Source organism: Arachis ipaensis, chromosome B5 (genome assembly GCF_059453495.1).
Source record: "Arachis ipaensis isolate K30076 ecotype BB chromosome B5, ASM5945349v1, whole genome shotgun sequence".
NCBI classification, from domain to species: domain Eukaryota; kingdom Viridiplantae; phylum Streptophyta; class Magnoliopsida; order Fabales; family Fabaceae; genus Arachis; species Arachis ipaensis.
Window position 1 is genome coordinate 32,201,094 of NC_142440.1, and position 18,963 is coordinate 32,220,056.

Consider the following 18,963-nt stretch of genomic DNA (forward strand, 5'->3'; position numbering starts at 1 on the left):
GGAGAGCACGGGAGGGCGGAGGCAGGCCAGAAGAAAAAGTTGGGACCCCATCATCTACACCCGACACGAGAGGCGTCGTGCGTCGAACAGGGGCGAAGAGGACGCCTGTCGGGAGAGCGACGAACCGAGAAGAACTACCCGGGTACCCGTCATAATAGGAGCGACCCCCTTCCACCGTTCCGTACTCGAGGTCCGGCTGTCGAAACACTTTGACAAGCCAACGGACATGAAGTACGACGGAACACAAGATCCCCTGGAACACTTAACGGCTTTCGAGGCCAGGATGAACCTAGAAGGGGTGGGAGACGAGGTCAGATGTCGGGCCTTCCCGGTCACCTTGGCGGGCCCAGCGATACGGTGGTTCAACAACCTCCCGCAGGGCTCGGTGACCCAATTCTCCGACATCAGCCACGCCTTCTTGGCTCAATTCACGACCAGGATTGTCAAAGCCAAACATCCAATCAATTTGCTATGAGTGACACAAAGACCCGGGGAGCCGACCAGGAAGTACCTGGACCGTTTCAATGACGAGTGCTTGGAAATCGACGGTCTGACGGACTCGGTGGCAAGTCTGTGCTTGACGAACGGGCTCTCGAATGAGGACTTCAGGAAGCACCTCACAACAAAGCCCGTTTGGACAATGCAAGAGATCCAGTGCGTGGCCAAAGATTACATCAATGACGAAGAAGTCAGCCGGGTCGTGGCTGCCAATAAACGGCAGCCCGCTTACAACCAAGGCCGGCACTATGAAGGCAGAGAAAGACCAAAGGAACACGCCAGGGACGGCGGTCCGAGTAAAGCACCCAAACCGTTCCCCCGAGTTGGGAAGTTCACCAATTATACCCCCCTCACGGCATCAATCACCGAAGTTTACCAACAGATAGCGGAAAAGGGGATACTGTCAAAGCCCCGACCTCTGAAGGACAGGACGGGAGGAAACAAGAACCTCTACTGCGAGTATCACAAGGGTTACGGGCACAAGACCCAAGACTACTTCGACCTAAAAGACGCCCTGGAACAAGCTATTAGGGATGGGAAACTTGCCGACTTCTCCCACCTTATAAGGGAGCCAAGGAGACGCAACCGGGACCACGATAGCGAAGACAGATCCCGGTCAACAAGACGACGACAGGAACCAGAGGATGACGACCACGGCCTCACGGTGGTAAACGTGGTAACGGCCAGGAACACCGCCCCAAGGTCAAGGTCGGCATGGAAAAAAGACACCAAGGTCCTAGCGGTCTCCACCTCGTCCGTTAGGGGTTTCTGAGGCCTCCCACCCATCTCCTTCGGACCAGAGGACCAATGGTTTGACGAGGCGCCAGAAAGTCCGCCCATGGTCATCACGGCCAGGGTCGGAACGGGCCTCGTCAAGCGAATTCTGGTAGATACGGGGGCAGACTCAAACATCATGTTTCGAAATGTTTTCGATGCCCTGGGGCTAAGAGACGCCGACCTGACGACCCAGCAGCACGGTGTGGTAGGGTTGGGGGACCATTTCATCAAGCCGGATGGAATCATCTCACTCCCGACCTCCGTGGGACAGGGGCAGGAGCGACGAACAGTCATGGCGGACTTTGTAATATTACGAGATTCCACGGCTTATAACATCATCCTGGGAAGAAAAACCATCAACGACCTGGGGGCGGCTATTAGTACAAAGCTACTGGTGATGAAGTTTATCACCGATGACGGATCCGTAGGATCCATCAAAGGCGACTTGGAAACGGCGGTCGCTTGCGACCACGCCAGCCTTTCTCTCAGGAAAAAGTCCAAAGAAGCATCTGGGGTCTTCCTTGCCGACCTGGACGCCAGGATAGACGACAAACCCAGACCAGAGCCAGAAGGAGACTTGGAGAAGTTCAGGGTCGGCGAGGAGGATGATAAATTCACATTCATAAATAGAAACCTCCCCCATGAGATGAAGGAACCTTTGATGGAAATGATCAGGGCTAATGCCGACCTCTTTGCCTGGACGCCTGCCGATATGCCCGGGATAGATCCCCAGCTCGTATCGCATCATCTGGCCGTCAAGGCGGGAACCAAGCCAGTGGCCCAGAGGAGGAGAAAGATGTCACAAGAAAGGGCAGAAAAGGTAGCCAGGCAGACGGCCAGCCTCCTCGAAGCAGGGTTCATCCGGGAACTGGACTACTCGACTTGGTTGTCGAACGTGGTCCTGGTTAAAAAACACAATGGGAGATGGAGAATGTGCGTAGACTACTCTGACCTCAACAAGGCGTGCCCCAAGGACTGCTACCCCCTGCCTAACATTGACGCACTCGTCGACGCAGCGGCGGGGTACCGGTATCTGAGCTTCATGGATGCCTATTCAGGATACAATCAGATACCGATGCACCGACCCGACGAGGAGAAAACGGCGTTTATAACGCCAGGGGGAATCTATTGTTACAGGGTAATGCCTTTTGGTTTGAAAAACGCTGGGGCCACGTACCAAAGGCTGAAGAATAAGATATTCAGTGAACTCATAGGCAAAACAGTAGAAGTCTACGTGGATGACATACTCGCGAATACCGCGCGACCCGACGACCTCCTGAGCGACCTTGATGGTGTTTTTTCGTCACTAAGGCAGCACGGCATGAGGCTTAATCCGCTTAAGTGCGCGTTTACCATGGAGGCCGAAAAGTTCCTGGGATTCATGATCACTCAAAGAGGAGTAGAAGCCAACCCCGAGAAGTGCCAAGCAGTTATCCAGATGAAGAGCCCGGGTTGTATCAAGGACGTCCAACGACTTGCCGGGAGGCTAACGGCTTTATCCCGATTCCTCGGAGCGTCGGCAGCAAGAGTCCTACCTTTCTTCAATCTAATGAGAAAGGGAATGACGTTCGAATGGACCCCAGCGTGCGAAGAGGCATTCAACCACTTCAAGAAAATCTTAGCGGCACCACCAGTTCTCGGGAAACCCCGGGCCGGAGAACCACTCTATCTCTACCTATCAGTAACCGAGGAAGCGCTTGCCGCAGTGCTCGTTAGAGAAGAGGGGAAGACCCAACAACCCGTTTACTTCGTGAGCAGGGTCCTTCAAGGACCAGAGCTGAGGTACAGCAAGCTGGAAAAACTGGCGCTAGGGCTCCTAATCTCCTCCCGAAGGTTAAGACAATACTTCCAGAGCCATCGTATAGTCGTGAGGACGGATCAGGCGATTCGCCAAGTACTGCAAAAACCTGACTTGGCTGGTAGGATGATGACTTGGGCCATCGAGCTCTCCCAATATGACCTACAGTATGAACCCCGACACGCAATCAAAGCCCTGGCAATGGCAGACTTTCTGGTTGAGGTGACGGGAGACCCCCTAGAGGAAACGGGCACACGATGGAGGCTCCACGTCGACGGGGCCTCCAACCAAACGTCTGGGGGAGCAGGGGTAATCTTAGAAAGCCCAGCAGGGGTCATCTATGAGCAATCGACTAAGTTCGAGTTCCCAGTGTCGAACAACCAAGCAGAATATGAGGCCCTCTTGGGTGGACTAATACTAGCTCGGGAAGTTGGGGCGACAAAGGTCGAAGTATGCAGCGACTCACAAGTTGTCACCTCGCAGGTAAACGGAAGCTACCAGGCTCGGGACCCCCGCCTACAAAAATACTTGGAAAAGGTTAAAGAAATAACAAGTCAGTTCCAGGAAGTCATCGTCCAACACGTCCCAAGAGAGAAGAACACACGTGCAGACCTCCTGTCCAAGCTAGCGAGCACAAAATCAGGATCGGGTAACCGGTCCCTCATCCAAGGATTGGTGAAGGAACCAACGGTCGCCCTCCATTTGACGAAGTCAAGCCCCTCATGGCTAGACCCCATCACCAACTTCCTGAAACTCGGCAAGTTGCCTGAAGATGAGAAAGCGGCCAAAGTTTTAAGAAGGGAGGCGGCCAGATACGCAATCATTCAGGGACAACTATTCAAAAAGGGACTCAGCCAGCCCCTATTGAAGTGCTTGCACCCCGACCAAACGGACTACGTGCTTAGAGAAGTCCATGAAGGGTGTTGCGGGCACCACATCGGGGGCAAAGCCCTAGCAAGGAAGCTCATCCGAGCCGGGTACTATTGGCCAACAATGATGAAAGACTCAAGGGAATTTGTCAAAAGGTGCATAAAGTGTCAACAAAACGCCAACTTCCACAAGGCACCAGCCTCCGAGCTAAGCTCTCTGACGACTACTCGACCTTTCGCACAATGGGGAGTTGACCTCCTGGGGCCTTTCCCGATCGGCCCAGGACAAGTCAAATACCTCATTGTCACCATTGACTACTACACTAAATGGGTGGAGGCTGAACCGCTGGCTATGATATCGTCCTCCAACTACCGGAAGTTCATGTGGAGGCAGGTGATAACCCGTTTCGGTATCCCGGAGGTCGTTATCTCAGATAATGGGACCCAATTCACAGACAAGAAGTTCATGGAGTTCCTCTCAGGCCTAGGCATAAAACAGAGGTTCTCCTCGGTAGAACATCCCCAAACAAACAGGCAGGTAGAAGCTGCAAACAAAGTCATCCTTCTTGGTCTAAAGAAGCGCCTAGACAATAAGAAAGGAACATGGGCTGACGAACTCGTCTCCGTCCTATGGTCCTATCGGACAACCGAGCAAAGCGCCACGGGGGAAACTCCTTTTTGCCTAACATACGGGGTCGATGCAGTGATACCCGTCGAAATCGGCGAACCAAACCCCCGACTACTACTCGCGGGCATGAGCGAAGCGGTCGAAAAGGACCTGGTCGAGGAAACAAGGGAGATGGCTCACTTATCAGAAACGGCATTGAAACAAAGAATAGCCCTGCGTTACAACGCTAAAGTCCTCAAACGAGATTTCGAGGAAAGGGACCTCGTCCTGCGACGCAACGACGTCGGCGTACCGACCCCAGGGGAAGGCAAGCTGGCGGTGAACTGGGAAGGTCCCTACAGGGTAAGGGAGGTTCTCGGCAAAGGTGCTTACAAGCTCGAAAGACTCGATGGCAAGGAAGTACCCAGAACATGGAATGCGGGTAGCCTAAGAAGGTTCTACTCATGACAAGACGACTCGCCGACCTGAGAACCCAAACAGATAGTAAATACTTGCTTTGTTCGCATGACAATCTACCTTTTTACTTTATCAAATACTCGCCATATTGATTAAATTGCTTAGCTAACGATTAACTCATACTTGTCAAAAATTTTCTTACTTGTCCACCACTTTCCTACGTGCGCCGCGCACGAGCGCACCTTAAAACGGCAGACCGGGACTGATCACCCCGGGGGCCATCTTCCTTATGGCCAAAACCAACTACGACGACAACACGACCACGGTGACCCAAGCCATAACAAACATAAAATGGGAAAACGGGCGCGAGCCCACCCCCGAGAGAAATAACGACAACAAATATAGTAAACGGCAACCCGGCCAAACGACTGAATAAGTATAACTTATAAAGAGTCAAAACAAAAAATGAGCAACAAGTTGTTCAGCAAATGCGTTACAAAATATCCCAAGTTACAAGATCTCACTTCCTCGGCATGTCAACAATCTTTCCGTCCTGGATAGTCTTGAAAACGCCAATTGACGACGTGTCGAAATCAGGAGCTGCGATCTTTAGCTGAGCCTTCAGGGCATATTCGGTCATCGAGATGGCGTTCTTCCCTTGCTCCTTGGTCACTTTGAGCTTCTTCTTAAGATCTGCGGCTTCGGCTTTAGCGGTTTTTGCCTCTGAGACGGCCTGCTCCCGCTCTTTCTCCAAGACGGCAACCCGACCCTGAGCGGCATTCAGCTGATCCTCCAAGGTCATCTCACGCTTGATCAGCCGGGCCACGGTCTCATCGGACGCCTTCAACCTCTCCGCAACGGATGACGCTTTCTCCTCAGAAGCACTAAGCTTTCCCCCCATCTTGGACAGCTGACCCTGGAGCAGCTCAACTTGGGCCTTGAAGTCATTGTTCGCTTTAACAGAGGATTCAAGCTTCCTCCGGAGCGCCTCCATCCCCGATAACTCGAATTCAGCCTTCCGAGCTATCACGGCTCCACGAAGCAAGGTGCGGTACATCCATCTCGCCTGCCCGGACAGATCGGTCCCATGAAAATGCTCCTCCGTCCCGGGTATCAGCTGTGAGTCAATAAATTCGGTAGCATCAAAGTTCCTTTCCATTATAGTAAGGGCCCCTTCCGGGCTGGAAGACACCCTCTGCCTCTTGGGAGTACGGATGGGCTCCACGTCACTATCCGGCTGGGGGATGAAAGACGCGTGCCCTTCAGCGGGCCCCTCCTCACGAATAGGGGAAGCCTGGACCCCTGCAATCTATTTTCCCGACACGCCGGTATCCTGGGGAGAAGGCACAGCCTGATTCTCCTTCTCCCCAGAAGGACCCTCCGACTTACCGGCATCCTTTTCTTCGGCATTCTCGTCGTCACTCGCTTCAAAAAAGGTCTTCATCAGATTCTCAAGACCAGTCACGGTGGCAGACATTTCCACTACAGCAAACAACAGGCGCATTAGTCGTTAGATCGGGAAAAGAAAACAACAATAAACAAACATAAGCAAACAAAGAAGACAACTCACGAATATAGCTCCTGGCGGCCTCCCGTTCACCCATAAGAAGATGAGGGTTCACGAGGTTCTTTTCAAAAATGGCAAAAAGTACGTCAGCTATTTGCTTATCTACAGGCGACAACCTTTTGTACGTCACCTTGATGAAAGGATTCGACCCCGCACCAAAACTCCAATAAGTCTGGATAAGGCGCTCCCCCTCTAACGACAACCAAAAGGGGTGACGACCTTTGACGGGACGAACTTTGAAATACTTATCTTTAAAACCATGGTAGGAGTCCTCAAAAAGGCCAAATATTCTCCTACCCTGGGCAGAACGGAAAGAGAGAAACCCTTTCCTCGCCTTCCCCTGTTTGGAAGGGTTGGTAAGGCTGAAGTAGAAGAGGAAGACGTCCACTGACACCGGCAGCTCCAGGTGCTCGCAAACCATCTCGAAGCAGCGAATCGAGGCCCAGCTGTTCGGATGAAGCTGAGAGGGGGAGACGGATATCCGGTTCAGCAGCGCCATTTGAAAATCAGAGAACGGTATCCGAACGCCAACTTGCGTGAACATGGACTTGTAAAACCAAATCCAATCAGGGACACGAGAAGAGTGGAAGTTGAGCTCATAAATACGCTCGTGGGGGGCAGGAACAACGGCCTCATAGTTGGCCTCCTCGTCCGTCCCCCCACACAAGTAGCCGGCTCGCCGGAACTCGGTCAACTCCTCCAAATCCATTTGGTTGGGCGAGCTCCTTATATCGTCAGTCACCCAGGCGTACGGGTCGTAGGCCGCGCCAGATCCAGAAGACCGGAAAACGATGCGAGGCATACCTACAGCGGGGTACCACTCCGTTAGACTATGAGGTCGGGAGTCCATAGAAACCCAGAAACTACACCTTTTCAAACTCAAATCATGGCCAAATACGGTTAAAAGCTACGCCTATCACGCAAATCACCTAAAACCTACCCAGGAATGGTACCCCTCCCTTAATTCGTCTACCCCACCATTGGAAAGTCATTCGGCAAAAGTAAACCAAGCGTGCAACAATCGCAAACAACAACTACGCAGCAGTAAAACATAGCGTAAACACAAGGGAATAGGAAGCAAAAATTACCTGAATTGGTTGCAGGAACTTGAGAGAAAAAAGGAGGCACGAGAGGGCTCGAACAAGAAATTTTGGATGTCAGGGAGAGAGGAAGGTGAAAATAGCAAGGATAGGAGGAAAAGAGAAAGAAACTGTTTAAAAACCACCACAAGGAGCGCGAAAAGAGACGGGGGCAAAATGGTCTTTACGCACGGGGTTTTAGCTCATTATGAGCATTTAATGCTCAGCGCGAAGAACGAAGCGACGAACATTGAACGCCTCAACATACCAAGAGACACGCGCACAAGAGACGCGCCTCTCCCACGGTCAGCCGACTCGGCGACAACGCACGAACAAGGACATCACGCGCCACCGATCGCCTCACGACCATCACTGGCGCGTCGGGGGCACTGTTACAGCCCAGGATTCCCGCGGGTCAACCCGACCCGAGCTCCACCCGGCCCGACTACGCGCCTCTCAACCGACCCGGACACGCATCCCGTACGGCTCTCCCGCAGCTACGGGACAGCGTCCTTGAGAATATGGGCCTGCCCTCCAGAGGGGCCCACTACTGACATGTATATAAGGGGAAGACTGGCTCTTCCCCCAAGGTACGTCACATCCTTACACCACCCTCATTCCGCCTGCACATATCCTGACAAGAGCGTCGGAGTGTCTTCGCAGGTGGCACCCCCCTTTTCTCACACGAAGTGCTCGGGACCTCGCACCTCCTGGACTGGAAGACCGTGACCAGACGAGCCCCTTCCTTCACCCCAGATCCTGACCCGAACCGTTCGGTAACCGACCTACCGAACACCACATATATCAAATTTTCAATGAACTTAAAACATAGAGCAGAGCACTAAAACAGTGTCTGAATTATGTAAATTTAGTGAGGCATAATTAATGATGTAGGAAACTGATCTTTTATAAATGTTTCATTACTTTGAGAAGAGCAGCACTCAGTTATAGGAGTGGCAAAACGGGTCGAGTCCATCGGGTCGATCCGCTAAACCTGTTAAAAAATGCGGATCGGGCTAGGATTTGGAGCCCGCCAAATTAAAAAACCCACTAAATCCGCACCGCCAAATTGGCGGGTTTTGGCGGGGCGGGCCGGTCCACCGGACCAAAGATTTTTATTTTATTTTATTTTTATTAAATAAAAGAGTGATTACTATTATAAAATTAATAATTATAGAATTTTTAAACATTTTTTTTCATTTTTTATTTTTATTCTTCTTTTAGTTATTAACTTTGTTTATTTTATTTTACAATTTCGTATATATACTCAAATTATGTGACTTATTTTTTAAAATAAAAATAATTCTATTGACAAATATTATTTTGAACAATTTTATTGAAGTTAAAAATTAAAAAAAATAGTAAAAAAATATATTATAATTTGGCTATTTTTTATTTGTATTTAATTTTTTAATTATTATATTTTAGTTAATTTTAATGAATTTTATTTTTCAAAAAAAAAGAAAAAAGAGTCAAGCGGGTTAGCCCGCCAACCCGCCAATCTGCCATAAAAATGGACGGACTAGCATTTTGAACCCATTTTAGTTGGTGGGGCGGGTTGGGCGGGCCAGCCCGCTTTGCCACCCCTACTCATTTACAACCTTCTCCCCATCGAAGATTTCAAGCAATCAAGGTTTGGAATCTATGATGCACAAACACCGACATGGACACACGACACGACACGGAACATTCTGACACGTAAATTTTAAAATTTTACATGACACGGAGACACGTATACATATAAAATATAAAATATTTTTTAAATAAATTATAATGATATTTTGATATTTTATTGATATTAAAATATAAATTAAAATTTTTAATTATTTTTAATATCTTATTTTTAATTATATCAAGTATTTAAAATATTTTTTTATCTTAATAAATAATAATATATACTATATCTATATTTATTTTAAGAATACATGTTAAGAATAAGACTGAACACGCTGACACATGATGGTATTTAGATGTGTCCAGACATGTCTGGAAAATATATTTTTACTTTTTATTAAGACACGGTTGAACACATACGCGTGTCGGACGAGTGTCGGTGAATATCGTGTCCAAAATGTATCCAACATGCAGACACAACAACTCAACGAAGTGTAAGTCCTTCATAGTTTGGAATAAAGGGAACTTTAATTCCCCTAAATTTTCTTGATTTGTTTACTTTCAAATCAAACACATGACAAACCCTTAGAAATCTCCTAGAAACATTCACGGAGATTTGTTTCCATCCGTTGCATCTTCGCTGCTGATATCTGATTCTTCGAGACCACTGGATTCCCCAGAATTAGGGCCGTTGTCATCACTCTCATTTTCCAAATCAGGCAAGACCTTAGATTTAAAATCTTCGTTACATAACACATCATACCCGCATTCCTTCATCTTTAGCTGCCCCCCTTGCACATCAAAACGCAACCTACTATTTTCGCTAAAAGCTGGCTTCCGATGTTTGCTAAAGGGCTTTGATTCGCTTATGTTGTCATACTGCCTATGATGTAGCTGAATGTAAATGTATTTGTCCGTCATTATCATTGTTACAAGGCAGCAACTATAATGTGTCCTTGCAGCATCAGAAGAGAGATATAAGGAGGGACCAGCTTCGGGATGGGATGATTCAAAGCTCCAACTGAATTTCAAAGTTGGAAATGATGTTGAAGATTCCAGAGGCTCAAAAGCAATGAATACAATTATTCCCCACCATTCATTCCCACCAAGTTCATTAGGGATATCCGCTATGATTGATGCACTTGATTCAAGTTTTGACAACCTTGGACCCATTGGAAAGAGTATCTCATTGCCAAACTTTGGAGGAATTTCAAAGTATGTGATGGGGTAACTATGATCCCTGACCTGTTACAACCAAATATTTTTTTAAGAGTACGGTAATTGTATGAAGAATATGCATCCATAAATATTTTTATGCTACAAAATACATATATTTATGTATTTATGCAGCATGTGTGTTGACATAGTACATTCAAAAAAAGCTAGCATGTTACATCAGTTTCCCAAAATGAGATATATTGGGAGGCCTACAACTTGGGAAGGCTTAAAACCAGTGGACAAAACCTACCTTAAAAGACAATAAGTCTTTCTTATATATTTCTTGCTAAATTGATGTGGAACTTTTTCCTAATCCAAACAATACGTCGAGAAAATATTAACCAATAAATTGAATGAGAAAAAAATCACAACAGCAAGTCGGAAGCCACACCTTAACCCAAAACATTAACATAATGAAGTTATAGGTCATCCATACTATATGCTCCTCATTTAATCCATCTTTTGATTGAAGGATTTTTACCCTTTACACTTGAAATCTTAATGTGATGAAAAATTTATGAATTAAATAGTAATGTTGAAAAATTGTGATTCTGAATCCCAAATTTTCACAATCTATAATTTCTGAAAAATATTGCAACATATACTACCTATTTTTGAGGACTTTTTTAAATAAATATTTTAAATGTTTTATTTATGGATATATGCATTTTGGGAGGTATTTATGAATTTCATCATATTATTACCTCGTCTACAATATAAACGAGTTAAGTAAATACATATCTCATTTACATTAATGTACACGAGATAAGACACAATTTTTATGAACCAATAACAGGTGCAAACAAGATACATTGAGAAATTTTCTTTGTGTGTAAGATACAATATAAACGAGAAAAGTCATTTCGTTTACATGTATAAAACAACAAAAAATTTTCATCTATATAAAGAGGTGCATTTAGTAGCTTCCCTCGCACAAATTTCACTCATTCTTCCCAACTCTTTTAAAAAGCTTCTTAAGAATGGCGGCTAGTGAATATGTTTTTGTTTGTGTGTATCCTAATTCTCACATTAGGGACAATGTGGAAGGGGTTGATGTTCTCCGCACGTGTATCTAAACGTGCCATAGTGTTAAAAACTCAACTCTGGCAAGAAGAACGCTTGAAAAGGCTCTAGAAGTGGACAAAATAACCAAAATGAACGAAATTGGGTGCTGCCAACGACTAGTATATATAGGCACCCTACAAAACTTATCATATTTATACTGTAAAAGAGATAAGTATGGCTATATCTCGTATACACTGTAACAAGATAGTTTACGTGTATTATCACGAGTGCACAAGAACTAGACGTGAGCCGAGCTGACCAAGCTCAAGTTGTGCTCATGAAAATTGAGCTCAGTTCACTAATAATCGAGTCTATTTGTAAAGCTCAAGCTCGACTCACCAAAAGCTCACAAATTGAGTCGAGCTCACAAGCCAGCTCAAATAACATTAATATAATCTATAAATGTATATAAATAAATTAATAATTTAAATATAAGAAAATTTATCAATTGTATATGTTGTCTATCTATCAATTATAATTTATATCCTCTATCATAATTATATGTATAAATTAATGTGTATGTAAAATTTTGTTATTAATATAAATTAAAAGTACAAATTCATAATATATTATTAATATAAATAATTATAATAAGTCATATATCGAGTTAGCTCACGAGTCAATGAGTTGAAATTACCAGAGCTCAAGCTCGGCTCATTTAATATATGAGGTTAAATTCTGGCTCACACTTGGCTCACAAACTCATAAGCTCAACTTATTGAGTTGTTAGCTAGTCGAGTTTGAGCTGGCTCACGAGTCAGCTTGGACTCATTTCCACCCACCCTAGAGACACGTAAACTCATTGTATCTTATCTCATTTATAGTGTAAACGAGATGTATTTACTCAATTATGCTACATATATACCAAAATCAGCAACTAGTATAAAATACATGTTAAATTACAAAATATACATTTAAAATAAGTTAAACAACACATGTATTTATACATAAATACACCGTGAGTAATTTTATACAAATAGCATTTTTGATACTTAACTCGGTTACCATGTAAATACTCCCAAAATGCATATATTTGTACATAAAGCATTTAGAAAAAAATTCCTATTTTTATCGAGTATAGGACTATATAGTGATATCTCGGCACTCGGCTGACTCGGCATAAAAAAAATCCCATAGGTATATTGTCTAATAACTTTTTGCACTTGTTATCTTTCTGATTTATTTTCTCTGATGAAAATTAAATAGCATAAAAGTAACTACCAAGAAGAAGAGATACCATATAAATGTATAATTGACAAAGAGAACAAACCTGACATAAGAGCTCGTCATTATTTGACTTGAATTGCTCCCAAAACTTCCAGAGATCTAAGAATAAACCAGCTTCCACAACAGAGTCTGACAGACGTGGAAGCACAGATCGATAAACAAAGTCATTGCAACCTTCTGCTTCAAGAATACGTAGGTTAGGAAGCATAGCAACACTTTTAGGTACCACGAGATGTGTATTGCCACTTAAAATTAAAGTCTCCAACGATGATAGTTCACCAAGATTTTCGGGAATTAATCCATGATCGAGATTGCAATTGCCTAAATCAAAAATATTTAGCGAGGAGAGCCCAGCAAAAGAAGGAGGTAAGTTTAAGCGTAAGAGATCTGGTTCTTTGCTAAATCCAAACTCGAAAGACAATGCTAACTCGCAGGTGTTGGATACTGGTCCACTGCATCCATGGAAAGAAAGCCTCTTGAGGTTTTCCAATTCAAACAGGCATGGATTCATCACTCTTATGGAAGTTTCGCTTAGATCAAGATCCTCTAAAGCCTTGTTTTGATTTATATTATGCGGCACCTTGCAAACCTTTGAGCATCCAGACAAGTTGAGCTGTTTGAGTGATTTCAAATTACTAATGCTATCTGGGATGCAAAGAAGATTTGAGCACTTCATCAAATTCAACACGGACAAACTTCCCATACTCTCTCCAAAATCAGGAAGTGTCTTCATATTTGTGCAGCCACAGAGAAAGAGCCTCTTCAATGAACACATTTCCAATTTATTTGGTAATGTTTCAAGCTTTGTACAACCTATCAGGCTCAACATTGCAAGTTTCTGATGCTGACCAACAGATTGGTGAAGTTCAACCAGCGATACACAACCATCAAGGAAGAGCTCTTCAAGTAATGGAACTTCAGAAATATCTGGAGTCTGAATCAAATCCTTGGAATAACTCAAGTCAATAACTTTCAGTCTCTCGAACACCTAAACACATTAAATAATATCATTGAATTAATTTGAAAAATTATTATGCTAATATATAAATGTTGTGGAAGCTCGTCGTTCAGGATCCTTACCTGATTTCCATTCCATGGTTTTTCTAGCTTGCTATTGTTCATCTGCAAGTGAACAAGTCGGTGTAGTTCTATGTCAAGCGGTAGAGCTTTCAAAGGACATTCTGTCCAAATAAGAACCTTTAGAGACCTAGGAAGACATTTGAAACCATGCGAGAGGTGCAAATCACATAATACGATGAGAAGTCTAAGGTTGCGCATCTTAGAGAACGCTTCCGGGTGCCAATTTGCAGCTTTATTGTATGACTCGAATTGCTGCTTCAAAACCATGCCTTCAATGTTCTCAGTTCCCTGATATAAAAATGGTCAGCATCAAATAAGCACGGCAAGACACAAGGAATCCAGAAAAATCTTTGATTCGTGTTTTTATTTTCAATTTTTTTGGCTTACCGGAAGAGCTTCGTCTTGAATGGTTGAGGGGAAAAATGGATTTTGAGTTTTCGAAATTTGTGGCAATGTTTTTAGATTTAAACTAATGTTCCACCTATCATGATTTTATGGTTGAGATGGATCTAATTAGTGAGGTTGTGTTAGACCAATTTTACTTATAAGTGATTTATATAATTATATTATCTAATTTAATTGATAAATAAAATTATACTTAATATTTATTGAGGGATAAAAATGTCTTAGAGAAATAATGTAATTCATCAACAAGTTATTCCAAACAATAAAATTCAATTTTATCTCATTAAATGAGTTGCTTGTTCCAAACTATGGAATTGAATTCCATTTCTTTAGGAATTCATTTCTTGAATTGAATTCTAATTCCATCATTTAAAGGTTTCCAAACAGGCTGTTAAAGAAAAAGTTAAAAGCCAGTAAATGAAATAAAAGAAAAAATTAAAAGCCCAGTAAATGAAATCAGAAAAACGTGATTTTATTGTTTTCTTCATTTTCACTTTTTTCTTCATAAATCCTAAGAAAAAACAGAAAATGTAAAACAAAAAAGCCAAGTGTGTGTGTGTGTGTGGAGAGAGAGAGAGAGAGAGAGAATGACACTTACCGTATTTTCTTCCAATATTTGATCAATATCATCTAGAGAGCTCAACCGACTGCGTTTTCCAGGATCCTTTTCAGATTCTTGAAAAACTATTTGTTTACCCATATCTTCAAGCAAATCATGCATCCCTAGAACTCCTTTGTTGCAGGTAATCAATGATTTTCCTATCAGCTCACTTATTCCTTTTGTCGGATTTAGGCCACAATTTTTCAATATTTTTGTCACTTTATCTCTGTACCACCCCCTAAAAAAGCATGCAATATCAAGAAATATGGTCTTGTACCCTTCTTTCAGCATATCATAACTTATCCTGAGTAAGTTCATTATTCCACCATCTGGATCTTTTCTTATCTCATCTAAAGCATCTTCCCATTCATCAATGCTTCTTCTACGAAGATTAGATCCTAGCACTTTAAGTGCCAAGGGAAGGCCTCCAGTATAGCTCACAAACCTTTTCGACAACTCCAAGTACTCTTCTTTTGGTAGCTCTCCTTTGAAAGCTTCTTGATGAAAGAGCTGAAGGGATTCATCAGTGTTCAAGACTTCCATCTCATAGATTTTAAACGCACCATGTGAACTAAGCAGGTTCTTGTCCCGAGTTGTAACAACTATTCTGCTTCCCAGACCAAACCATTCCTTGTTTCCTACCAAATTCTCTAGCTGTTCTATAGTTCTCACATCATCTAGGACAATAAGAATCCTTTTTTTGTACAGAAGGTTTCTGATGTTGTCCCTTCCTTGGACTAAAGTTTCAATTACTCTGCTCCTTAGTTTCAGATGTGAAAGAAGTTGATTTTGTAAGTTAACTAGATCTCCTTCCTTTGAAACATCTCCAACTCGGAGAATGCAATAATCTTCAAATTCTCTTCTGATTCTTTTACAGACAACAGAGGCAAGAGTTGTTTTCCCTAACCCGCCCATGCCCCAAATTCCAAGAAAGAGAACATCTCCTTTCGACTCTAGGCTTAAACATGAACGCACATCGTTTACTTTTGATTCAATTGCAACCAGATCATCATCATCCTTTGTTGGCAACTGAGGTTCTACTTTAGTCCATACTTCTTCAGCAATTTCATCAATGAGTTGCGATTCATATCTACATTTAATAAGTTGAAAAAATATCATATCAAACTCCACAATAATTAATTAAATTAATTCTCTTAATGTAATAACAATTTTAAAATACACAAAATAAGACTATAATTTATTGTTCATAATGCATTTTTTATTTTGTTAAAAAACTCAATATATGTAATTATCCATAAAGGAATATATTAGTTAAAAATAAAAGGGTAAAATATATTTTTTGTCCTTTAAAGTCTTTCGAAAGTTTTAAGAGTAAAACCCCTTTTCGGGAGGGGTGTTCAAATCCAAACCGATCTAAATTAAACCACTTATCCAATCCAATCCAAACTGAAAACCGATTAAAACGGCACTAATTTGAATTTGATTGGATTCTATTTTTTGCAAACCGCTGGGTCATATCGGATTTCGGATCTACTTTTCATAACTGATCTAATACAATCCAAAGCGCACAATATGCTATAATATTATTATTTTATTATTATATTTACAATTATACTTATACCATATTCAATTTGTTGTATATTTTTAAATTATTCATGTATTATTATTATTTAATAAATCTTTTATGTTCAAAATGTGATTTATTTATTTATTTTAACTAACCTATAATTTTATTTCTATTGTTATGTTATCATTGGTTTTTAAGATATTGTTGACACTTGTTATGTTATTGTTGGTTATTTAAAATTTGATATTGAGATTTGTTATATATATTTAATTTTTTGAATTTACAAAACAGCAAATCCAATCCAATCCAAACCACTTGAAATTGGATCGGATCGGATCGGATTTAAAAAATAAAATAAAATCATCCAATCCAAACCGCACCACAAATAAAATTAGTGTTCGGATCGGATGAGTTTTTGACTCAAAACCGATCCAAACCGCACCACAAACACCTCTACTTTTCGGCCCCTGTCCATTTTCATTTTAGACAACACGTACCCTATCAATTGGAAAATGACAAATTGACCCCTATTCTTCGTTTCAGTTAGACACGAGCCCCTTTGTCAAATTCTCCGGCAAGTCTTGACAAAACTTGATGACATGTCACGTTGGGCTCTATGATGTGGCATCGCTTAGCTTACGTGAACTATAACCATTCAACTAATGGACACGAAGTATAGGGGTCAGCTTGTCATTTTCCAATTGATAGGGTACGGGTTGTCTAAAATAAAAAATAGACAGGGACCGGAAAAGAATTTTACTCAAGTTTTAAAATTATTCCTAACATTTGGAATAAGTTTCAATCCTACCTCTCTTGTAAATTTTATAAGAGTCAACTGTTAGAGCAAAATTATTTTATCAATTTTACCTCCTATCTCTATAACAATTAACAACCATCACCACCATCATCCCTATAACCATGGCGTACTGATCTTCGCTTGATCTTAAAAGAGGCAAATACAGTGTCGGATATCATGACAAAGATAGCTTTAAGGCCTTATTCTCAACACGTGGAACTTCTGGTATCTTGAAAGAAGTGAGAGTAGTATTCGGCAAAACTACCCTGTCTTAACCGTCTCTTAGGACTTTGTTTTTCTTTTCCTTTCGGTTGTGTTCTCTTTTAAGTCAAAAAAAAAAAAAAAAAAAACAACCATCATCACCATCTATCATCTCCTTCTTCTTCTTCTTCTAATCACGGTTACCATCACCTTCCTCATCCCTAAAACCATATCTGTTAGTTCAAAATTATTTTACCAATTTTATCCCCCTATTAATATAACAACCAGAACCATCGTCATCATCTTCTTCTAATCACCATTACTATCATCCGACACGCACCCTTGCTCACGCACACACGAGACAATACAGAACAGAAACGGTAGGCCTAAAATTGAAACTTATTCCAAATGTCAAGGTCAAAATTGAATCAAATTAAATCGTAAGGGAATTTTTGAAAAACTTCGCAAACAACAAAAACTATACCTTATCCAAAATAACATAATAATCATGATGAGATTAAGAGAGGTGAGCGTAATTAGAAATAAAAGGACGAGAATATAACAAAGATATGCATTAACAAGTCAAACTATGGTTGCCTAACAATATTAAATTGATAATATTCCCTAAACAAATAAATTCAATTAACAGATAATGAGTTCCCCTTAAAATGCGAGAAATCTGAAAAAGAAGAAAGAAATAAGTTACCGATCTTGAGAGGTGCAGCCACTTAAGTTGGCAACGAATGTCAAAGCATCTCTCCACTGCTGAACCTTGTCTTTTTGTTCTCTATACCTTTCTTCGTGTTTCTCAAAAGCTTCTGCAAACTTTCCCTTTTGGTATCGTACATCGGAGGGATCCACATCATAGAAGACCGGAACAATCATCCCAAAACTTCCTTTTGTTTCAACGATCTTTTTGAGCTCATCTAAACACCATCCTGAGTTGGCATAATTTGGGGATAACACAACAACTGCGCAGAGAGAATCCTCAATTGCATGAAGGAGCTGTTGAGAGATAAATTCACCTGTTCGAAGCTCTTCATTGTCTCTGAAAGTATCAATGCTTCTCTTCTGCAAGGCTGTGTATAAGTGGTCAGTGAAACCTAGGCGGGTGTCTTCTCCTCTAAAACTCAAGAAAATATGATACTTCCATTTCGATCTTCCTGAGGAACCACCATTCAGTGCCATTGAAAGGCTCAGCAACTTATTGCGGGTGGGAAGGAGAGTGATAAGGATCCTAGTGGAATAGGGTAGATGGTTTTTTCATATAGTGTTATTATTTGTAAAACTCAAAAGAGTGCTTCCTTTTTACTTTCCCGATTCCAGTACACGAGCCCTGTTTTCTGAACTATGACGGACAACAATGTTAGTAAAGTTTTACGACTTTAATCCGATTCTTGCTTGGCATGGAAAATTTTGTGGAAAAGGTATATTTTATTTTAGAGAAAGTATTGGAAATTAATATTAATTGTGTACAATGTGAACAGTAGATTAAAAAATATATAAAATTACAATTAAAAATGGGATGATTAATTAATTATTTAATTTTAAATTTTAAAATTTAAAAAATTAAGATTAGTATTTAACTTTATTCACACTACGTACGGTTATTTTTA

At 42.0% G+C, this 18,963-nt stretch overlaps 1 protein-coding gene across 1 annotated transcript; it reads right to left on the reverse strand.

Annotated features, from left to right (window-relative positions):
• Window positions 1-9,575: 9,575 nt before the first annotated feature.
• Window positions 9,576-18,706, reverse strand: LOC107640460 (disease resistance protein Roq1). Its single transcript, XM_088488242.1, has 5 exons — window positions 18,054-18,706; window positions 14,820-15,912; window positions 13,817-14,104; window positions 12,780-13,724; window positions 9,576-10,471 (listed from the first exon to the last, which is right to left on the reverse strand). Exons 1-5 carry the CDS (start codon window positions 18,533-18,535, stop codon window positions 9,833-9,835), a joined length of 3,447 nt encoding a protein of 1,148 aa, XP_088344368.1. The 5' UTR covers window positions 18,536-18,706; the 3' UTR covers window positions 9,576-9,832.
• Between the last annotated feature and the right edge of the window lie 257 nt (window positions 18,707-18,963).

Excerpts from the sequence above, each read along its gene's own strand:
- LOC107640460 (XM_088488242.1), bottom strand. The coding sequence starts at position 18,535 with ATGGCACTGAATGGTGGTTCCTCAGGAAGATCGAAATGGAAGTATCAT. Across the intron at positions 14,105-14,819 it reads AAATATTGGAAGAAAATACG|GGAACTGAGAACATTGAAGG; the intron begins GTAAGTGTCATT and ends TTTTTATATCAG. Across the intron at positions 13,725-13,816 it reads AACCATGGAATGGAAATCAG|GTGTTCGAGAGACTGAAAGT; the intron begins GTAAGGATCCTG and ends TAATGTGTTTAG.